Consider the following 24,564-nt stretch of genomic DNA (forward strand, 5'->3'; position numbering starts at 1 on the left):
AATATCCAAGTATACCAATTAGCCAAATGGACTCGTAAGAAGAATAGATTTAAGTCTTGAAAAAATGTACCTTACTTTTTAGTGAATATTAATTGTAATAGTACTCTGGTTGCTTAATAATGTGTACTGTTCAAAAGAAAGAAAAGCCACACAAGTTGCACCGTATGAATCAATCAAGCTTTTGCTGAACTAATAAAAACCTTGTCACTTGAAATTACCTAGGTGTCCCGACTTTCACTACATGTCTACATCTAAAACCCTTACATTTTTCAGGGTTGACCAATAAAAAATTGGCCATGTGAAATTACTGAAGTGTCCCTACTTTAATGGGGAAAATGCAAAATTTAACCTTCAGTCTCGATTATACTTTGTCCATGTTCGTGGCATTATTTCAATTTGTTAAAAAAATTGTTCACCTCATCTATTTTCCTCTCCTACACATCACCTTCTCACTCACCATCACCAAACCCGCCACCTTTTTTTTCATTTCATGGTCGCCCGTAGAAAGTCATCGACAAGAAGTCGCTGACAGGGAGTTGCCACCGAAAACCTTTTCTGAAGAAAACCTTCTCCAACGACCTTAAAAAATTGTCTTCTTCTCCCACCACCACCAAGACTGCTACCACTCTCTCGTTGCCTCTTTACATTTTTCTCTCCATCTCTCGCTTTTTTTCTTTCTCTTTTTTCCAATATCCCTCTATGCATGAATCGTTTGGGTTGGTTGGATAGTCGAACCAAAGGTTAAATTTTACCAAGAACAAATTTTTGATTTTTATTTGCTTCAAAACCCCCTACAATTATACTTAAAATCCGTTAAAAATTAGTATTGTCTCACAAACTATTAAGTCTACATATACGTTATTAATCCGACATAGTTTATCAATATTCGACAAAGATAAATAACAATTGAATCTCCACCACCCATCATGCCTAATCATTTACTTTTATATATAATATCTAAGAGATAAAAATAAATTATTTGGTTCGGCTTTTTCGGTTATCCGTCAAGTAAATCCATACACCGAACGAAACTCTTCGATTTTGACCTTTTAGTTTCCGAACCAATACGGATAACCAATGGATCGGTCCCAAACCTCTCAAATCCGTTTGGATCAGATTAGTTTGGTCGGTTCAGATACCAAAAGTAGACCCCATTCTCCAAAAAGGTGGCCAACTGAAAGAAGATTCTTGGAACCCACCCATTGATGTTTTTTTTAACGAGAAATCGACTACGATCGACGATAGTCGGCACAAGGGATTGATACATCATGATGATGTGATAAACATGATAACCGCCTAAGTTAAGGGGGAATTTATAATTAGGGAGGTCTAAAGCCCAACAACATGAAAGAGGCCTAAAACCCGACATACTTATTACATTATTTATACCTTTAATAACTCAAGTTCAACGCGCCTAGAAGACCCGCCTATTTAGACCGTCTGTTGGACCGTCATGTCCACATGGCAAGACTCCAACAGACTTTACCCGTGAGTTGTCTTTTTTGAAAGAAAATTTGTGGAGAGAAAAACACTTTCAGTGAGAAGAGACATCTCTCGCTCTCTACTTAATTAATGACACCAATTGACACGAATTGACGGGACAGAGCCATTTGAAGTTCTATGAAACTTGATTTTAATCTCAGCCTTTGATTGATTTGATAACTCTTTACTCACATATTTTTAGGAACCTATCTCTGGTGGAACCAAATGACATTTTTTTTGTTGTAGGAACTATAAAATCTTAATTCCAATTCTCAATTTCCATTCGTTGAAATCCTTAGCCATATTTTTTTTTTTTTTGTTGAAACATTCTCATAGATTAAACCAAACAGTTATTACAGTATTAATTTTGTTTCTATTATATTTCGTCTTTCTTATTTTACTTGTATCCATTCTTCGTCATTTTAAGTTTCAAATGTAATATGACATTTTACTTTTGTACTTTTTAGTTATGTTGTGAACTCCTTCAATGTGTTTGTGGGTATTTGAAGAAGTTAATGTAAGTTATTTTAACAAGGGTTATTTCCCAAATGGCCCCTAACTTTGTGACCAGCTTCCTGCCTGGCTCCTTAGATTAGCAAAAATACCCGTATGATCCTCTTTTTTCGTTATCTTTAGCTGTCCGTTAATCTCGCTCCTCCACCTCATTTCCTCTCTCTACCAAGTCACTTAAAACGCCACATCATCATCTTCTCCGGCAGGGGTCGCCGGCCGGTCAAATTTCCGGTTGGCGACCTTCAAACATAAAAAAAAAATTAATTAATTTTTTTTCTCTCTCCTCTCTCTCTCTAATTTTTTTTCTTTTCCCTCTCTAGAGAGAGAGAGGAAGGATTCGTTCAAGGTCTGGCCGAGACCTTGAACAGTCTCGGCCAGACCTTGAACAGATCTGTTCAAGGTTTGGCCGGGACCTTGAACAGATCTGGTCAAGGTCTGGCCGGGACCTTGAACCGATCCGTTCAAGGTCACTTCAGACCTTGAAATAGATCCTTCCTCTCTCTTTCTTTCTAGATCTAGAGAAGGGAAAGAAAAAAAATTTAGAGAGAGAGGAGAGAGAAAAAAAATTAAAATTAAAATTAAATTTTTTTTATGTTTGAAGTTCGCCGGCCGGCGATCCCTGCCGGAGAAGATGATGATGTGGCGTACACTTGATAACTATGTATCTTTTTACAATATAATAATTCAATTAATCCATTTTGAAAAACTTTGAATTTGTTTGTGGTGTACACTTGTTAAGCCTGTTTCTCCATGGAAAATCTAGTTACACATGGTATCTTGTGAGCATATGACTTAAAATCCGCCTCCGCTTCTTTTTGGACTTTATCTCTTAATGCACGACCATATTGTTCAACAAATTGTTTTAGAGTTGTTTTAGAATGAACATAACCATCGGTAAAAACATTCACACTCTCACTTCGTTGTGTACTTGACATGCATTCCAAAAAACTATTGTTAAGGTAAATTGGAACCCAACGATGTCTATCTACGTATAATTTAGTCAACCATTTATATTGATGTAAAACATACATGTCAAGTATTTTTATCCAACCTTCTTCAAGCTCTCTAAGGTCTTGTGAATCATATATCCAATGGTGTAACATCGAACTTATCTGATCTTTTTGTTTATTGCTACCAAAATTTTGCAGGAAATTTCTTCAAAATATGCCATAGTGTTAAGAAAAACTATCTCAATAGCATTCTGCATTTCCTTACATTGGTCTGTAATTATTCCTTGAGGATGACAATTATCCATGGAATGAGCCATGCTTGAAACAACCAAACAAATGTGTCTGTGTCTTCATTTGAAATGAGACCGCACCTGAGTAAGATTGTATGACCGTGATGATTTACTCTGACAAATGGAGCAAATGGCATTTCGTATTTGTTAGTCAAGTAAGTTGTGTCAAATGCAATCACATCTCCAAATTCTTTATAAGATTTTCTACTCTTTCCATTGGCTAAAAATACATTTTCCAGTCTACCTTCTCCATCATGATCCATACAATTGAAAAAATTTGTTATTTTGTGATTGCATCTTCAAAAAATAACATTGAACTGCAACTACATCGCCTTCACCAAGATGCAATCGCCTAACTTTTGCTAGGTAATTTTGACAATCCTTTTTTGTTGCAGTTAAGTTGTCATAACCATGTGCATCCTCAACAATCGTGTCAAAATTCTTACATGCTCGAGTCCCTGCTCTATCATGCAATTGTAAAGCTCTTTTCACGGATGGCTTGATGTTTCTATTGCATTTATTAAATCTAGATCTGCTAGGACTGAGAGGATGGTTATGGTCAAGAAAGGACGACGTTATTTTTCATTTCCCATTTGATTCTAACGTTATTCTAATCTTGACTAAACAACCTGTCTTCGATGAGGGTTTCGGGTTTAAATAATTAGAGGAATTACTTCCAGGTTATCCTTCTCTAGCACATGAAAAAGTAACTCATCGTAGCAAACCACTACAATCTTTGTTGCTGGTTCTTTTCTTTGCAGGAAACTCCGACAAAATTGCATATTTCTTGAAAAGATTAAACACAAACTCAGGATTGTCGTGTATTGCTCCAATCTGTAGTGATCACCTAGTTCTAATTTACTATATTTTGAACGATCAAAATCCTTTTCAATTTCTACACATTCTTCTTCGGGTGCACAATCATCTTTAGGTTCACTATTATTCTCGGGTTCACTATGATCTTCTTCACCAAAATTCTCAATATCCTCATCGAAATCTACGTTATAGTCTATAGATGTTCTTTCCATATCTTGATGTAAATGTATAGAAAATAAAATATGTTATATAAAATTTCCTTTTAGTGAAAGTTATAGAAAAATATGAAACCAGAGTTCAAACTTTTGGACCTTCAGGCTCTTAGACCTTCAAGATTTTGGACAACAATTATATGATAGAGAAGTAGACTTGAAATAAACGAACCTCTATAATCAAAGAAGATAATGCATCAAAATCAAGTAAGATTGATGAAAGAAACTTGAAAAACTCACTGTTTCATCCATAATGGAACATGAAAATCAGGCTTCCAGCAAACTAGGGTTCTTCACTTCGTTCAATGTGAGCTTCCTGGTATAAAGAGATAAAGTGTGAATTTGTGAAAAGTGATTTTAGTCTCAGCCTTTAAAAATCAAAGGCTGAGATTAAATTCAAGCCTCTTAAGATATCACGTGCATTACGTCAAAAGTTTCGTCGTATCCGTCATTTAAGCTACAGAAAGAGAAGTCATTTATACAAAAACTTAAAAGTTTCCAGTATTTTTTCTTAAAAAATGGTACCAACCCACGTGGAAAGTAGGTTGGAGTTTTGTCCATGTGGACAAAATGGTCCAAGAGACCACCTCCATGAACGGGTTGTTTAGACTTTTCCTTAAGCTTTGTCCCTATTTGTAAGCCTGTCAATGGATATCCGAATATTAGACACCCGATCCGCATCCGCATTCGAATTTTAAAAAAATATCAGAAATTTCGGATTCGGAAACAGATTCGGATATTCCTTATCGGATATCTGCTTATCGGATATCGGATACGGATAAACTCATATTCAATCCGATAAATATCCGCATCTGATAAGGAATATACAAAATTAATAAAATTTTAAATTTATTCATAATAATATGTAAAATGTATGGTTGAGATTTAATATCAAGATCTAATGGTTAAAAATTTAAAGAAAAAAATTCGAAATTTTGTTAAAGTTTCGGATATCGGATATTATCCGATATCCGTTAATATTATTGGATTCGGATTCGGGTTCGGATATTGATTCTTAATATCCGTCGGATAATTACCGGATTCGGATATTCGGATAGCTTATCGGATTCGGATATACATATATCCGATCCGATAAGCTACCATTTACAGGCCTACCTATTTGTGGCGTTATCGTAATTTTTTATAACATTTGTTCACCTCATATATTAACAGTACCTTCTCACTCAACATCATCAAACCCGCCACTTTACTTTTTTTTTTCATTTCATGGTCGCCCGTAGAAGGTCATCGACAAGAAGTTGCGATTGAAAACCTTTTCTGAAGAAAACCTTCTCCAACGACCTTAAAAGAAAATTGTCTTCTTCTCCCACCACTACCAAGACTGCCACCACTCTCTCGCTCTCTGCCTCTTTATATTTTCCCCTCTATCTCTCGCTTTTTTTTCTTTCTCTTTTTCCCTCTATCCCTTTATGCATGAACGATTTGGTTCGGTTGGATAGCCGAACCAAAGATTAAATTTTACCATGAACAAATTTTTGAGTCTTTTTCCTTTAGAAACTCCCTACAATTATACTCAAAACCCGCTAAAAATTAGTATTGTCTCACAAACTATTAAGTCTACATATACGTAATCAGTCCGACATAGTTTATCAACATTCGATGAAGATAAATAACAATTGAATCTCCACCACCCATCATGCCTAATCATATATTTTTATGTATAATATATAATATATAAAAGATAATAATAAATTGTTTGGTTTGGTTTTTCGGTTATCCGTCAAGTAAATCCATACACCGAACCAAACTCTTCAATTTTGACCTTTTAGTGTCCGAACCAATACGGATAACCATTGGATCGATCCCAAACCGTCCAAATCTGTTTGGATCAGATTAGTTTGGTCGGTTCGGACACCAAAAGTACACCCCATTTTCCCAAAAGGTGGCCAACTGAAAAAAATTCTTGGAACCCACCCATGCATGGTTTTTTTTTTTTAATGAGAAATCGACTACAATCTACATTAGTCGTAACAAGGAATTGATACATTATGAAGACGTGATAAACATAAAAGTGGCCTAAAGCCCAACAACGTGAAAGAGGCCTACTTATTACATTATTTATACCTTTAATAACCCACGTTCAATAATCATAGATTCCTGCTCCCGTGGTAATAGTCGAACCTAAGACATCAAGATTTTTGGAGTTTGCGTCTAACACTTTGAACCACTTGGGCAACCAAGTGTTAACGGTATGGATGGGTTAATAACCATAGATTCCTGCTTCCGTGGTAATAGTCGAACCTAAGACATCAAAATTTTTGGAGTTTGTGTCTAACACTTTGGACCACTTGGGCAACCAAGTGTTGACGGTACGGATGGGTTAATAACACCCAAAATTGCAACTCCAACTACACAATTGAATCTCTCTCAAAAAAAAAAAAAAATACACAATTGAATTATTCATTCAACCCAAAATTTCATTAAAAATAAAATAAAATGAGCTGCAGGCAGATGTGTTTTTCCTCACCAAGAGAAATCTCTTCCATCTCCTCCTTCCCCATCTCAATGGGTCTGTCTCTTTCTCTCCTCCCTCTATCTTTGCCTCCCACCATTGATTCTATTTTTTGATTTGCAGTTCTCGTATTATTATTTTTGAGTAACATTATAGACACATACATAAACCCTTTTGTGACAAACCAAAACCGATATTATTAGATACAAAAAACAATCAATAACACAAGCACCAACAAAGCATAGAAAACTGTAGGAGGAAACCCTGAATTTCAAGAACAAGAAACACAGAGGTACAATAGGAAGAAACCTAATTAAACAAGCAATCAGAGGACTCTGTTTATTAAGGTTTACAAAAGAAGTAAATTAAAGAAGAAGAAGAAGAAGAGGAAGGTTAGATAGAGATAAAACCTTCCCTTACAAGTAAACCAAACATGAGAACAAGGAAGCCAACAAGGATGCAATGGGTATCTGAAATGAATGTTTGTGAATATGCTGTTAAGGTTATAATTGCACCTAACAATCCAATCCACAAACCCTTGTCCATTCTTCTTCTTCTTCTTTATAGCCCAAATTCTAGATGGAGCTCCCAAAAGGCAAAGGGTGGTATCTTCCTTAAGATTCAATGAAGAAAGCCAAAGCCTGTTCTCTTCTTATTTAGACCAGATTCCAGTTAATGCTGAAAAGTCAACCACCAAGAGGTAGAGATCCAAATAAAATAGAGTTATTTCTTTTTTGGTCCCCCAATTTGTGATCAGCTTCCATTTTGGCCACTTGTTTTTCGTGAAATCAAAACTGGCCCCTCTTTCTGAAACCGTCGGTTAATTTTAACTTTAAATTTTTTTATTTCCCTAACTAACCTTATTTTTGTCCTCTTCTCTTTCTTCTTCTATTTCTAACTTCTCTTTCTAACTTCTCTTTCTAACTTCTCTTTCTAACTTCTCTTTCTCTGTCTAAATCTTACATAGTTAGATTTAGTCTAAAATCAATAGTTGAAAAGAGATTTCCTCAATTCTCCAACTCAATTATCTCCTCAATCCCAAAACCAGAAATCCACATCAAAAGAAGAAGGAAAAAAAAAGCTATCATCACCAAAATCCTTAATCCTACTCCATATAATCAACGCAACTAACCCTACAACTATTTCCTGCCAACAACCCAAAACCTTACCCAACTCCATCATATCCCATTAATTTCTTCCCCTACACCCATACTTGAATAAGTCTCGGGCCTCCACACTCATTCAATCGTTTTAAATCAGTGTTGCTCTATTGTGATTCAACAAATCGCAACTCGTATCTCCGCCGCATGGTCCGTCGTTCACCGTTTCAACAACCAACAAGCTTAAAAACAAAGTCGTTACATACTTTTCGACGATGGAAATGCCAGAACATTGCGACAAGTTCATGTCGTATCCGGTTTATTGGCTGCTACAAGTACTGAACTGAACGATTTGAAATACTTGATGAAATTCATGTTGTTAGTTTAGTGTAGTAGGGAAATCAATCTTGATAATAATAGATATGTTACCACTCTTCATCAATCATCCAACGGTTTACAAACTGTTGTTGTTGAATCGTAGGTTGATGATATTCCGCCTGGTAATACTAAAGATGATACTTGCGGTTATGTTGACACCATTTTCCGGTGTAATCTTCGACCTTTGGCTCATATTGCTGAGAATTTAACCCGCGGTAACCAGTCATCTACTTCAACTGAAAATGGTTGAAATTGAAATTTATTTCACTACCTCAACCTCTAGAGTCCTAGACTAGCTGAAAATCAAACGACTATTAAATGAGATTTTAAATTTTTGTTTGATAAGATTTAATGTTTAATGCATGTTGATTGAGTTGATCTGCTTTGAAGTTATATGAATTGGCATTTTGCTGTTTGTTGGAGTTTCAGTGACGAAATTGACTCACGTTCTTGAGTATTTACAATTTATCCCCAATTTGTGTCAATCCCTCAAAGAGCTTATCTATATCAATTTATCCAGCTCAATTGCTATTTGATTATTTTTATGTCAGGAGAGCGTATGCCGAGAGAGAGAGAGAGGGTTCCCCGATTTCCCGCGTCAGAATTGAATTCCTGAATACCGCTTTATTTCATAAGGTTGTAACATTTGATTAACCAAAGATTTAGATTTAAGACTAAATCTAAAGTCTCAAAATCTAAATAGTTAGATTTTGGACTAAATCTAACTGTTCAAGATTTACAAAAGGAAAGAAAAGTTAGAGAGAGAAGGAAAAAGAAAAGGGTAATTAAGGAAACAAAAAAATTGAAGTCAAAGTTAACTGACAGTTTCTGAAAAATGGGGTTAATTTTGAATTTTCAAGAAATATGGAGTTAAAATTGAAGTTGATCATAAAATAGGGGCCAAAAAGGAAATTACTCAATAAAATATCTCAATCATGTCTAGAAGGGATGCTTTTGACTTTTAATATGATGAAAATACCTTATTGTCCTTGGTTTTTGTTAGTTCTTGCTTCCTGGTTCCCTACCATTAGCATATGGGAAGTTTTATAAGGCCTCCCCAATTTTGTTAAAAGGCCTCCCCATGAACCATTTTACTTGGTAAATTATCATTGAGGAGGGCCTTTTAACAAAAATGAGGGGGCCCTATAAAATCTCCCTTAGCATATATAGCCGTGATGCTATGCCGAGCATATCTCCCGGCTCGATTTCGGCAGGCTAAAGTGTCGGACATAGATCTAGAGAGAGAAAATTTTAAAGTTTTCTCTAGATTTATGCCAGACACGTCAGTCGACGGCGATTCAGTCCGAATTTTTTTAAATTTTCACTCTCCAAATCTATGCCAGACACGCCAGTCAGTCAGGATTCAGCCGAGCATAGTGTCATTTTCCTTAGCATATGAACTATGGAGGGATATTCAAGATCTTTGTCTACAAATTAGATCAAGTACTTAGCTCATTGTCTAGTGAGTCATCTACTCTATGTTCATAAAAATTTCCCAAATAGACCTTATAAATCTCTCCGTGAGAAAAATGCATTGTAAGAGCCTCTTACAGAGCTATTATCACAGGAGTCGATGAACAACTCTCTCCAAGGTGTTCAGTGTTCGATGGGAAAAAGATGGAGTGGATTGAAGTTGGTACTTCATGAAATAAATTCCAGACACATCATTAATCAACGGAACAAAAATTATAGCAACTGCCAACAACTCTTGGTTGGAGTGGTAAGAAGCATAATCTTCCACCTTAGAGGTTAAGGGTTCGAGGCACATGCTGAACAATTCAAAAAAAATAGTAAAAATATATAGCAACTCTAGTTAGACAACCAAGTTTTTGATAACAAAATCCTCCCCTTACCTACTTCTTTGGATAGTTTGAAATATATGTGTACTCCAGGATGAACAATCACACTTTTAATTGGAGCTCTAATCCTCTTTTTTTTAATTTGTCAGCAGGCGCGAAACTCTTGACCTCTAAAGTGGAAGACTAAACTTCTTATCACTGCAACCAAGGGTTGTTGGGTAGCTCTTTTCCTTCATTAAACTGTAATGATGTAATGCCTTTGTTTCTTTTGAATTATTAACGCAATTTAGTAAAGAAAAGTCTTCTCAGAAGATTACCCACTGGCCACTACAAGGGCTAGAAAGTATAAATTATATAATATACAAAAGGCACATATACGATGAATATGTTATTTCCAACATTAGCTATATTTGCAGATATTAGAGAGAGATGGGTAAGTATTAAATAGTAATAGTACTACTACTTGACAAGTTCTTCTTCCTTCTTGGCAGCTTCTTCCAATTCTCTAAGGCCACCAACCTTCTGCTCAATCTCCTCTATCAGCTCTTCTCTCCACAGTGCTGCTCTTGCTGACTCCTCGATGTCTTCTTGCTGCACATCATTAATGGCTTCTAGTGTTAATACTATTACCACCATCCCACATTGTCGGGGCACTAAAATTTGTTGAAGTATACAAGTATTAGCTAGTTATTTGTTTTGCAAGCCGGTTTTCTAGAAGAGTTATGCTCAATGAGCTATAATACCGCATTAGAGCTAGTTTTCTAGGGATGGCTCATGACTACCTAACTGTAACTCTACGGATGGGGGGTGCTGAGTGACTTTAGGCCTAGCATTGATGAGAGGTATAATCTTATCTCACATCGCCTGAGCACTATGTTGTGTAGTAGATAAGTCTTCGAAAAAAAAATTCTCCCTAGCCAGTTTTCGTGGAAAGTTGGGTCCAATGAGCTCTAACAAATGCAAGATACCGAGGAGTTTTGAGTGATGTGGTAAAGTTATTCGGTTCGTACCTTCTCGTAGACCCAATGTCCTGTGCCATCTCCACCTTCTTTTCTATAGTCTTCTCCATCATAATATGGATCCTAATACAAACCCAAACTCAAAACCACTTATCAATAATGAGAAGATGAAGAGCTAATTAGTACAAAATTTTGCAAATTAAAAAAGCAAATAATGGGTAGATGAATAGCTAATTACTTTCATGGATCCAAAAAAACAGCAACCCCAACAAGTGAACATAATGTACATGGTATCTGCACCACAAATCCAATACAAGTTAAGTGTAAGGATAAGAGAGAGAGAGAGAGAGAGAGAGAGAGAGAGAGAGAGAGAGAGAGAGAGAGAGAGAGAGAGAGAGAGAGAGAGAGAGAGAGCACATACAAACATTCTTCATGGCTTCATCATTTAAATGCCAAACTGATTTGTGGGTTATCATGTCTCTTTGGCCTTCCATGTGTTCAACCAGAACAGCCATGAGAGGCCAATCAGGGAAAGCTTTCACCTTGCATAAAGATCCTCTTTTGCTTCTTTCTTCTCTCTACAACATTAACTCATACCCAAAACCCATAACTTCAATACTCATTCAGTTCTAAATCAATTACAAAAACATGAATATGACTTCTCATAAATTCAACTTGAATTGATCAAATGAACTCACTTGACCAAAGCCATTAGTACTCAACTTACTAGAGCTTGAACAAATCCTATACTGCATAAACCAATAAAGTGAGATTCAATATTGTCAATCGAAATTATAACCGAATTCGAAAAGAAAACAGAGACAATCAAGAGAGAAACCCAAAATTTACCGATTTCGAAAATGGGTATATCTTCAATTTGGTGGTTGTTTGGAGAGAAGAGTTATGAATATGTGAATTGGTCATGGTGAATCCAAGGATAGCTTCAGCCATTTCTAGGAGTTGAGGAGAATATTAATTTGGCTGATGTTTTTGTGTTTGTAGATGAAGTGAAGAGGATAAGCAGACCAATTGTGAATGTGGTCTCTATGCCTTCTAGAGATAGATGTGTACACAATTAAACTTGGGTTTCAGAATGGGTATGACCAAAATTACATATTTCTGCGATTTTATTAAGGTGCTTTCGTTTCCTTGAGCAAAATTAAAGGAAAAATGCTACTCGTTTTCGTTTGCCACACGATTAGACTTGTGTTTGAAATTCATGTACTTGCTCGATCGATTCTTAGCTAGTATAGTCAATCGAACCAGACATAATTTGTACAGTATATAGGTGGGCTAAGCAATGCAAGGCCGAAACCTAAAGATTAATTTCGCAAGTGCTTTTACTAAATGCGCTCCCTTTCCATTTTCACCTCCACAAATGTTGGCTCGAGCGAGGTGTGGTGCCTTATAGAATTTTAGTCTGAAGATTTAAGTTAAAATGAACGATATCAAAGATAACTTTAGAAAAAAGTACGACACAAAAGCTATTTGTTTACTTGGCCATTATCGTGGCTGAGTCTTGACTCGAAAATGTGGTCGGACACGATTTAGAAAGAGAAACACAAACAAATTTCTTTCTAAATTCTACTGGGCCATATAGATTCAATCGGGACATTGGTTGGGCAGAATTTGATTAACCAAAGTTGATTTGTCTGAGTTTGAGTCTCAATTATTTTGATCCACAACACAATAATTACTTCAGGTTGTTCGAGACAATGCCACAATGGCCTCATAATTAAAACTTATTTATTGTTCGACTCAAGTGCAATCAAAGTCAACCCGAACCAATCACTCAAAACGAGTCAATCAGAGGAGTTGCGTAGAAAATAGCTCCAGACCTTCGGTTTCTGATTTTAATTTGAGAAAAAAAACCCAAACAAACACCATTTTAGTGCATTAAAATCTTATATATATATGAAATCAACCTCTGAAATTTAAGGAAAAATATTACATGGTTTAACAACTTTCAATGACTGGATCATCCTTCTCCTGTCAATATATACATAAACAAAAAAACATTCCTACTTTTTGGCATGAGAAGAATTCTGCAAACACAAAATCAATGGGGATGAATGAATCCTTCGATCTCCTTAGGCAAGAAGTGCAACGAGATCGTCCAGTGATTTCAACGTCTTCTCGTAGTAAATGTAGGACTCGTATACTTTCGGTGTCCGAACATAAGAGTCAAACTGGTACAAGTAAAATATCACATAAGAATTACCAAAAATTTATGGATCAAGGGAAACAGATAATAAACAAATTAAGAAGGAACTATTAAATTTATATGTATATTGTCACACTATTTTAACAACAATTTGTGAGTTTATATCATCATTCAATGTCATGACATGTTACAAATGATTAAACTTACCCTTTTCTTTGGTTGTAAATAATAATAAGTCATGTCAATAAAACTACAATATATTTTCATTTCGTATTAACTTTACTGGTTTACTATTGAGTTTGTTCTAAACAAGATTATAAGAACTTTTTTTTTTTTTTAAGAAATTGACTACGATCTACGATAGTGATTACATTGACATTGATACATTAAGTATGTGATTAACAAGAAACTGTCGAATTCAAACTCTTACAAAGAACGAGCTTATAGTCCAACTAAACTATACCTAAAGCCCAACAACATTTTTTATACCTTAATAATCCAAGATTGAAACCACCTCTTCTGGGCATGGAATATGGGACGTCTAGGATTTTGGATTTTATGTCGACACATTGGACCACTTGGGCAACCAATTGTTGACAAAATAATCCTAACAAAAACATTACATGATTAACTCCTATATTTTTCATTACAAGTTAAAATGGGTCGATATAAGAGTTATTGTGGAAAATGAAAAAGAAAAATTAAATATGAAAATAAGAGAAATTTTGTTTATCAATAATAAGAAAAATATATGAGTTAATCAACAATTGATCAATAAATTAAGAAAAAATCCTAATATTCAAATATATTTATTACTTTTCATGTTTTCTTAATTTCTTCGACTCAATTATCGCTAACAAAAAATAAATTAACCTTCAAATTAAACAGTAGATTAATCAATAATTAAGAAACATACCTCAGCCATATTGTCAACCAATTCATTAGCTTTATCAACATAAGATTTCCGACGATTCTCAGGCAACGTATTTAAAGCATTCTTCAAGTCTTGAGAAAGATAAGCCGATTTTAATCGAATATAGAAAATGACATACCTCCATGACATTGTATCTAACATTTCTCTCATACTATGAAGACCTTCAGCTGTCTGTTTTATTCTTGCAACTGCATCTTCGGGTGAAAGCCCCGGTTGAAAAAAACGTTCCAAGATAAATGACCTAGTTCCCCATGCTTCTGCTAAAGCAACTGGTTCTGTTGAATTTTGTAGTCCAGTACCAACTGCCATTATTGAAGTTGTTAAGATTGTTGTTACGATTTTTCGCCTATTTGAATATCGGTTTTCTTCTTTGACTGATTTAACAGTTTGGGTTGGTTTTTTCCGGTGGGAATTTTGGGTGTAACAGAGAACAATTGATTTGGCTAAACTAGCCATTCTGTTTAGAGAAGTTTCTTTTTTGAATAATGGTGGTTTTCTTTTCTGGTTAAGGATATGAACTGTTATTTTATCTGTATTTTTTTGTTGGTGGTTTGGGAGTTCTTCGGGCAGATTTGAGGTAGCTGACCGGGGTGCCCGATAAATTTAACAGAGGTCTATTTTCTTGACACGTGGCTCTTCTTATCTAGTTTTGAAAATGAGAAAGTTTGTGATGGAATGAAAGTGTGACGGAAATTGTTATGGGTACTGGAGATTTTTACTTTTTTTTTTGTTGGAAATACAGAAAAACCACCAACACTACATAACGTCATGAATAAACGAAGAAAGAGAATGCCACGTATTCTGCCTTTGATTCTTCCTCTCCCATTTGGCTAGCGCGTTCGCTTTTATGTTGCAGTCTCTGGGAATGTGGGAGAATCAGATGTTAGTAAACTTGCCCTTCAGATTCAGAATCTCTGCCAAGTGCTTTTTTGTCTGCCATTGAGTAGAGTGACTTTGGTCTTCTAAGTAGGAAATAACGTTAATGTTGTCACTTTCTATATGGACGTGGTTGATCTGAAGGCTTATCGCCCATAAAAGAGCAGCCTTAATGGCAATGCTTTCACATTCTTCCGCTTTTGACCTCTAACTGTGTCTGTGCGCGCTGAAACAAAATTAAAATCCGAGTCATGTATGATGCAACCTATTCCAGCAAGCTCTGATAATTCCGTGAAAGAAGTGTCCGTATTGATCTTGAGGAATGAGGTCCATTTATGTTGTTTTAGTTCTTTGCTTTTATTGGGCAGTTTAAGGGGTTCTGTCGACGAGGCTTTGGTTAACTGAATCGTTTGCATGGGTGATTGTTTGTTGGAGGAGAAGCAAGCTTCACACTTAGCTTTCTAGATAAACCATAAAATTTTGGCATATAAGTTCGTCAGTTCCTCATCTTGATCTTTCCAGAGAAGGATCCATTGTTTAACTGAAGAGTTATTTTCCGTTCTGACCTGGAAGTAAAACCAAATTGCTTTCGCATAGTGACAGTGCAAAAGAGCATGCTCAATAGTCTCAGTAGTTGCACAATTAATACAGGTAAAAACGTTCCCAATAAATTTACCGATTTTGTCCTTGACTGGTAGATTGTTGGTACAACATTTTTATAAGAAGAGTTTGATACGTGGTATAGTGTTTAAATTCCAAATATGTTTCCAATCAATGGTCTCATTGTGATTCTCTAACCTGTTAGTTAAAAGAAAGTTGTACATAGATTTGATGGTATAGTTACCTGATTTGCTGAGCGACCATTTGGTTGTATCCTCCGTATCAACCTGTAAATTGATACTCGTAATAGCTGTGATAATATCAGTAGTAAAACAATTATTAAGGATGCTCATATTCCAAGTATTATTAGAAATTAGTTGACTAACCCAGGTGATAATAATGTCTCTGATATTTATAATTAGAGGGGGGTGGTTGGGGATCCAATTATCAGTCCAAATATTAATATTATTATACCTTTGTTGATATCCCAAATAATAAGACTAGCCACTTGATCGTAGTGCTTGTAGATGGACTTCCACGACCAGGAATGATTGTTCTTTGGAGGATTAGATTTTTGGGTTTTAGGAACGTATTTTGCTTTGAATATGCGAGTATAGAGTTCATGGGGTTTGTGAATCATGCGCCAAACCAGTTTACTAAGAAAAGCTTGGTTGTCCAGATGCGGGGAACGAAAGCCTAGACCGCCCAACCGACGAGGTTTGTAGATGGCGGAATGGTGTGGATGGATTTGATTTTTTCCCCACCAGAAAGACAGTTGAATGGTCTCGATGCGATTGCTTATGCCTTTGGAAATAGCAAAACATTGCATTCGGTATCGGGAAACGACCGCTACAATGGAGGAAAGGACTACAGAGCGACCAGCTTGGTAGAGGAGATTAGTATGCCACTTGGACAACTTACTCTGGATTTGGTTGAGAAGAGGGGAGAACACTTAATTTTAATTTTTATTAATGAAGAGGTGGGTACCAACGTATTTGTCGAGAGAGGAGGATTAAGTGGGCTTTCAAACTGCGAATGAGCATCCGTTTAAACTTCGGATGGGAGTTTTTAGAGAAGAAAATGGTAGACTTAGCATAGTTGATCATCTGACCTGAGGCATTGCTGAAGTCAGTAAGGATTTGTTTAAGATTATGGACATTATCCAGAGTATTGCGACCGAAGATAATACAGTCATCCGCAAAAAGGAGATGTTTGATGCTAATATTGGAATTAGGAATAGGAAAGCCTTCGAACGGGTAAGGGTGTGTGGAACTTTCAAGCAAACGACTGAGACCTTCCATGGCAATGACGAAGAGGAAGGGAGAGAGAGGGTCGCCTTGACGAATGCCGCGGCTAACGTTAAAAGTAGGAGATTTGTACTTAGCAAACATAAAAAGTGGTACTCAACTAAATTCAGACTCTTCAACAATAAAAAAAACTATATTCAGACTCTTACAATCCACACTACTTCTACCCACAACATTTAAACAGACAAAAATAAAGGTTGGGTAAGGCTGGAAATTCAGCCCGTGGGCCCAAACCCGTCCACGGGCACCCGAACACGTCGCTGGCCATGGGCGTCTGAGGCTCGTCTAGGGTGTAACCCGAGCCGTGGGTAAAGGGGTGCCACCGGTGCGGTGGCACAGGGCCCACCTTTACCCAGGGCCCATTATATTAACCGGAGGTCAAACAAAGGAGTGCCTAACTCAGCCAGCTTCATACCATTGGGTAAAAAGAGAAAAAGAGGCTTTAATAAATTCAACTTTTCAAGTATGTAGCTGTACTTTTAAGTGTTGTAGTGTTGTAGGAGATTTGAAGTGACATTTGAAAATATCAAAACTTTGGGAATTACATGCCTTTTAAGTAGACTTTTTAGTTTTCTCTCTCTCTCTAAATCTCTCTCTTCACTCCAAGTTCGTCTCTAGAAATAATTTCTTTTAATTTCAATCATGAAATCTCAGACTTCTTCTATCTTTCACTTTTTCTTTGTTAATTACTTTTTTTTTCTTCTATTATACTACTACTTATTACAATGTATACCAATTATAAATTTGCAAAGTTCAATATGTACTATAAATTTGAAGAAGACACCATCTCTGATATTTGCAACCTTCCGGTAATGTTTTGAATTTATTTTCTTTTTCCTAAATTTTTGTAATTTATCATTTACTTATCTAAAATTATCTCAATTTCAACATATATTATGTTTTATTTGCAAACGAGTCATAATTTATAAATTACGTAGATTTAGTTGATGATTTTACTTCAGAAAACGCAAGGAGAAAAAATTTCAGGTGAAACTTGAGTCATAAAGTCACATAAAAGACAAAATTTGTAGTGTTTTTTTGTTTGTTTTATGTTAATTTTTGTTTTTTGATTCAATATATATTGAGTTTGAACAGATTATCAAGTTAATATCACGTTTTACGATTATTTAATGAAATTTTCTTAGTTTTCATTTATAGCAAAAGGGTCATCTTTGAAATCTGGCACAGGGCCCTCAAAATCTCAGCCACGCCCCTGGGTGTAACCTGCCCGACCCGAAGGAGTGTAGTGGACGGGTTTGGCTGAAAAAGTTTACCCCTGCTCCCGCCCACACCCGAGCCTGCATGCTAGCACCCGGCGAGTGCCTGCTGCAACTACTTAAAAGATTTAAATTACTTTATATGTTCAGTATCCTTATGGTCTTCAGAGGTTTAATCCCTATTCACGAACAGGTGCACATGAGACTTTCAAGTAAGAGTTTGACTTTTCTATTGATTAGTTTGACTACTTATAACCCTATCCCGACGTTTTCCTTAAAAATTTCTCAATTAATGTGAGACTAAAAGTCTTGAGAGGGTTGGAAGTCTCCTTTGAAAAAAGAGAGTTGGAAGTCTCTCCATAATTTGGTTAGTTCCATATCATTTGATTTGGACAAAAGGAGGCTATATTAAGTTTATAAAAAGATTTGGTGACAAGATCCAAGTCTCCGTACCAATAATCCCACGTCGACCCCTTTGAATTGAAAAAAGTCTCTGGAGTTCATAAAAGGGACTCCTTGGCTAAGGTTAACAATAGAAGTGCTCGAGTAGTTTACCCGATGCCCGTCTCACCCTAGTAACTAGATGGCCATGGGCGGGCTTTAAGTAAGGAAAACTTTAAGATTAGTCGAGTGCCCTAATAGCCACTTAGAGAATATGCCCGACCAGCCCGAGGCAGAATTACTTGTGGGCGCCCATACCTGTCCGATTTCCACCCCTAAGTTGGAGATTCCGTGCATCCTAGCAAACTACCATCGTCGACGATCCTTTATAACAAAATTATCTTCTTCGCCGATGAACCTTTGCAACAAAATTCTCTTCTTCTTAGGCAAAATCTTAAAATCTCCCTCAAGAATTGCGTGGTCGACCAACCACGAAATGTTCATGGATCAGTCTCGTGGCTGACCAGCCAAAAAACCCTCGATCTAGAGTTTCAAAACCCTCGAGATAGGATCTGACATTCTCGAGAAAGATTTAACTAGAAACCCATCCCGAGAGATTTAGCCTTTCCCTTTTAGCGATCCCATACGAAAAGGGTTCTGACGAAAGAATGTTTCTCTTTGCCGGAATAGTGAGAGGAAGAGAGGGAGGGAGACATAAAAGGACACACTACCAGTGCCAACGAGTTGTGCTCTAGTTTTTGTCATCTTTATACACGCACTGTTTAATATACAATTAACGAAGATATATATAAAAAAAATTAAATGCCTAGGAGGGACTTGAACCCATGACCTTACCATCGTGATGAATTGTAACCCATATCTTAACCACTAAGCGGGGGTCTTATTCAAGTCATTTGTATACATCAGTATTTTAAATTATACGGTTTATTCCGTTTAGACCCTCCATTTGTGTCAAACTCACCGTTTTAGCCCCGCTAAGTGTCGGGCAGTTCGATTTGGCCCCCAACTTCCTGTTTGGCCTCCAAATTTTTTCTAAACCTCTCAATTCTACCCTCATGACAATTCTGTAATTTGATTCATTTGTTTTTCTCTTTGTCCACCTCGCCTCAAATTTCCACATCACCTTCTCCACATAAGAATGTTTGTCTCAAATCACACCAAAATCACTTCTCCTCTACTACTACTTCTTCTCAAATAACACCAAAATCACTTCTCCTATACTACTACTTCTTCTTTTTGTCTTCTTCTTCTTATTCATCTAATCAAGTACTCAAGTTCGACTAGCAACAATGGAAAGATATTTAAAATAATTATCTTCGGGTTCATCAAATTCAACACCGGAAGTTCCAGACTCGACTCCAACGTTATTTTCCATTCCAACACCGATCCCGACACTGAAACCGACTCCGATATCGGTAAGTCTTCTCGAATTTAATTTATCATCTTTATCAATTGATCTGGGGCTTAGACTACCAATTTCAAGTTATGAATCCAAACATAGAGATGAAATTCGTAGACACTATTTATAACGTGGTCCATTTCAACCAAAGGACCATAATTTTCCTACAGACAATAATGAAAGGAGTTTCATTTCGTCTTGGTTTAATGATCATCAAGAGTGGTTAGAATAGTATTAAAAAAGATGCAAGGAGAGTATAATGGTCTAAAACCTCTTATCTTTGAGCAAAATCCATGTGCTTATTATGTCCACTGTTTTGCTCATCAACTGCAGCTATGATTGGTATCACTAGCGGATAATCATGTGAGTATGAACTTACTTTTCTATTTAGTCGGACAAATAATTAATGTTATTGGAAGATCATGCAAGCGGCAATATATGTTTAACATTATACAAAAGAAAAAAATAACAGAAGCAACCGAACTCGGAGACCTTACAACTGCACAAGGTTTAAATCAAGAAACAAGTCTTAGGCGATCTGGAGCTACCTTGCTCAACACTGATGTTTGATGACTTTTCCCCTGTTTCATTTTCATTTAAGGTTGGTTTTCACATACAAAAAATTGTAAAGTTAAGGATCACTGTTATTTTTTAGGGTTCGTGGATATATAGACCAAAATAATATTCAAAAAAGGTTTATGATCCAATCTTTCCAAAACATGGATATTTAGTCCTTTTACATTATGGACATAATAACCCATTTTTTATGAGACAACTAACGTCCATGTTCCTCCTACAAAAATCACGGGATTTTTAATTTTCCAGGGTGAATTTGGAATGTTTCTAATGTGGGCTTGATTTAGGGGATTTAAAGCAGCTAACGTATAAATCCGAAATTGATTTTTCTCTATCTTCTAACCGTTTTGGAAAGCTAATCTATTTCCAAATCAATTCAAAACAAAAATCGTAACCAAATCAATTTTCTCTCTCTTTACAGATTTGGAAACCAAATCAATTTTCTCTCTCTTACTATGTAAATTTTTTCCGATTCAAATCAATTTTCTCTCACTTAACTTTCAGATTTGAAAATAGTATATTTTCTAAGATCAATTTAACGTGATTTGGGGGTTAATATACAAAAGATATATATCACTTTCTCTCACTTAACTTTCAGATTTGGAAATAATATATTTTTCTGGGAACATTAAAGCAACATATGTTTTCGTTTTTACTCATACATAAATACACATAAAATACAAATTATGTAACAAATAGGTAAATTATGTATTATTTATGACGAGGAAACCATCATTTGTCAAGTATACAACATAACTTATCAAATGTATGTGGGTCTTTTTCAATAAATTACACATAATTTCTTTTACATTACACATAATTTCTTTTACATTACACATCCTTTACATTCTATTACAAAAAAAAAGTACAAAATCTTCTTTGGTTCAAAAATGGTGCTCATCCATGTACTCTCTCTTAGTTTCGTTGACTCACTTTGATTTGATGATTCTCTTTAAAATTTCATCTGGTATATCAAATTTACACACATAAATACACATACATTAAAGAAAAAAAAATCATATATTGTATTATAAACTACATGTACAGTTTCGTAAATTATGTATAATGTTTGTCAAATTTTGACAACATTTGAAGGTTTTGAGTAGTTTGGTAAACTTATCAAGACTACTGTTTTGGGTGAAAGTACACGTAATGGTAAATAAATAATACATAATTTATGTGCACTTATACGTAAATTATATACATAATGGTAAGAACATGAAGATATACGTAAATTATATATACTTTATTGCAAGGTACACGAGATTTGATAGTAAAGCGAAGTATTTCTACTAATGAAATGAGTACTGTTTTGGTGTTAAAGCACGGGTAATGTTCTATAAATTACCCATAATTTACTATAAATTGTGGTAATTTACGATAAAGTACATGTACTGTAAATTCTGTTATGAGTAACCGTACGAAAGAACAAATGTTTCATAAATCCGTACGGATTGAAAACCAGATCTGAAGAAAAAAATAAGAATATCATTAAGCTTAAACTACAAATCTAAAGATATCTGCTATGATGATTGATTGCAATAATGTCAAACTCGAGTTGAAGGATTAAACATCAAGATCAAAAACATAAATGAAATTTTAAGAGAGAGGAAGAAAATAAACATCAAACATTCGATTGATGATTGATAATCTGATCTCACGAAATATCAGAAACAACAGAAGATTAAACATAGATCTAAAGAAATATGATATTATCACTGGATGCAAACATAACATACTAACTTTGAAGGAATCATTGAATAAGGAATAAACATAAAGATCTTAAACAGTTATGAAAATTTTAGGGTTTTAGTTATGAATCATAGAATAAGGAATAAACATAAAGATCTTAAACAGTTATGAAAATTTTAGAGAGAGAAAATAAACGTCATACATTCGAAGTTAATGAATTAGTAAACAGATCTTATAGATATGTATCATAAATCTGATACGTTTTATAATAGAGCGAAATAATTAGGGTTTTAGTTATAAGAAGAAATATTAGATATTAACAATGGTGTTTATAAAGATTTCGAAAGTATTAAACCTGATAAATGATGAATTTGGACAACAATATAATGTAGAAGAAGATTTTTTGGGTTTAATGGAGGTTTGTCAACTGAATCGATTTTAGAGAGATCAAATAAAGAGTTTCCGTTACTGAAAATAATGAAGATATCCTTACTTTGAATAGAAACATGATTGGATAGAAATATGGGAGATAAATATGGAAAAAGATATGCATAGATTTCGAAGGTAAATCAGTTATAAAATATGGAAAGGTTAGATTAGGGATTATAAAATAATATTTATTCTAGAGATTTGTGTTTTCTCTCTAGGTGAGACCAAATGGACTAGATATCCATTTATATTATTTTTTGGTTTTAAAACCCTATATAGGATTAGATAGGATTATATCTACTATTAGGACCCGTTTTTTGGGCTATAAGTCTAAATTTTTTTTTTTTTATTCCCTTTGTTAAAATATTTTTTTTTTGTCAATTTATCTGTGGTTGTTTGATCTAAGTATTTTATTTTTTCTATCGATTATCATCATAATTTGTCTAATTTTTAATTAATTTCTATATTTTTATATTATATGATTTTAAATGAAATTGTAGTTCACTAGTTGACGATGTGTGTCATGCTCAGGTACTTGGACATTTAATCTCTCTAAATTTTTGTTTCCGCCTTTTAATCATAAATAAATATAATTCAATCACTTATAATTGTTTACATTTCTAATGCTTTGCTTGATATACTTTTTACTTTTTACCTGGATTCCAAGAGTCATTACATTCAATATGAATATTGATATATTGTAAATAATACACAACTATAGCATGATTTTCTTTTTTGAAATTCACTAAGATAGTCATTACAATAGCATTGTTACATTGATAAGATGTGATAAGCATGATAACCGTCAAAGTTTAAAATGTTACAAAACATATCACCTAAAGCTCAATTAAACATACTTATTCAAGTTATTTTGTGAAAGAGGCAAAAATATGTATAGGGTGATGATTTCGGGCCATAAATTAAGATGTTCTTTTTTAAGTTTGGGACATGAAAGTAACTCTGATAACTTCACTATCCAAAATAAACGTCTAACTAACTATAACTTTAATTAACTCTAGTAAAAAAACGTTAGATGACCGAAACACTATTTTTTTTTTGAACTTTTATGCCCCAAATACTAATTTCTTAAATTTATATCCCCTAACAATAATTTTGCAATTTTTTTTATTATAAGTCAAAACAAAGATGACAAATCTAGTTACAAAATTAAAATACATTTACATAAATCGGCGAAGGAATCCTTTTCGTATCAAGCGAGTGGAAAAGGATTCAAGCGAAAAATATCATAAATGGTATCGCTTGAAGCTCTAAAACCACAGAGTGTTCTAATACCCTTGATCGTGGTCTAAAACTCTCGAGGGGGATTACCTCACAAACCCTCCACAACTATCGCTCACTCTCTCCCGGTCATTATCTATCTTTCCTCTCACAGTTCCAATGAAGAAGATATTTCCCTTCGTCGAAACCCCTTCCATCTTAGGCGAAGAAAAATCATTTCGCTCGAAACTCTAAAACCATGAGGGTCTGAAACTCTTGAGAAGGGGTTCCCCCGAAATCTCTCCCCTACATCTTAGACGACGGGGATTTCAACAAAAGAGAACCATTCTCTTTGCAAGATTAATGAGCGGATAGAGTGAAAATAGTGGTAGGCATCCAAGATTTTCCCAACAAATACGTGATTATCCAAAACCCCGTCCTAAATTATCTTATTTTGATCTTTAAACAAAATTCCAAGACTAGTGTTAGGGGCATCTGAAGTTAAGAAATTTGTGTATGGGGTGTCAAAAGTTTAGAGAAATTATTATTTAAGACATCACAAATTTTGACTAACAAAAACTTCAGAACCCACGATCAAGGGTTTGAGAACCCTTTAGGTTTTAAAGCTTCAAGCGAAACTATTTATGAGATTTTTTACTTGAAACTTTTTCCACTGATTTGATTCAAAGAGGGGTTCATTCGCCAGTTTAAGTAAATATAATTTATTTTTGTAAATAAATTTTCATTTTTATTTTAAATATTTATGAAAAATAATTAC

The 24,564-nt window shown here is 34.9% G+C and overlaps 2 protein-coding genes, 1 long non-coding RNA gene and 1 pseudogene across 3 annotated transcripts; 1 reads left to right on the top strand and 3 right to left on the bottom strand.

Annotated features, from left to right (window-relative positions):
* Window positions 1-6,184: 6,184 nt before the first annotated feature.
* Window positions 6,185-7,412, bottom strand: LOC147547869 (uncharacterized). The gene is made up of 2 exons (XR_015237749.1): window positions 6,526-7,412; window positions 6,185-6,405 (listed from the first exon to the last, which is right to left on the bottom strand). It is a non-coding gene; the product is annotated as an uncharacterized LOC147547869 (long non-coding RNA).
* A 485-nt stretch (window positions 7,413-7,897) lies between these two features.
* Window positions 7,898-8,464, top strand: LOC147547870 (abscisic acid receptor PYL4 pseudogene; annotated as a pseudogene).
* Window positions 8,465-10,303: 1,839 nt separating this feature from the next.
* On the bottom strand, window positions 10,304-12,256 carry PNSB4 (NDH dependent flow 6). The gene is made up of 6 exons (XM_086670300.1): window positions 11,822-12,256; window positions 11,671-11,721; window positions 11,394-11,550; window positions 11,211-11,266; window positions 11,024-11,095; window positions 10,304-10,604 (listed from the first exon to the last, which is right to left on the bottom strand). The coding sequence occupies exons 1-6, from the start codon at window positions 11,921-11,923 to the stop codon at window positions 10,473-10,475; spliced, it is 570 nt and encodes a 189-aa protein (XP_086526426.1). The 5' UTR covers window positions 11,924-12,256; the 3' UTR covers window positions 10,304-10,472.
* A 602-nt stretch (window positions 12,257-12,858) lies between these two features.
* PNSL2 (PsbQ-like 2) lies at window positions 12,859-14,643 on the bottom strand. Its single transcript, XM_086671321.1, has 2 exons — window positions 14,053-14,643; window positions 12,859-13,161 (listed from the first exon to the last, which is right to left on the bottom strand). The coding sequence occupies exons 1-2, from the start codon at window positions 14,524-14,526 to the stop codon at window positions 13,063-13,065; spliced, it is 573 nt and encodes a 190-aa protein (XP_086527447.1). The 5' UTR covers window positions 14,527-14,643; the 3' UTR covers window positions 12,859-13,062.
* Window positions 14,644-24,564: the final 9,921 nt, after the last annotated feature.

This window comes from Eschscholzia californica, unplaced genomic scaffold (assembly GCF_041429995.1).
Source record: "Eschscholzia californica isolate CP2 unplaced genomic scaffold, dmEscCali1.0.p SCAF_3, whole genome shotgun sequence".
Lineage (NCBI taxonomy): Eukaryota > Viridiplantae > Streptophyta > Magnoliopsida > Ranunculales > Papaveraceae > Eschscholzia > Eschscholzia californica.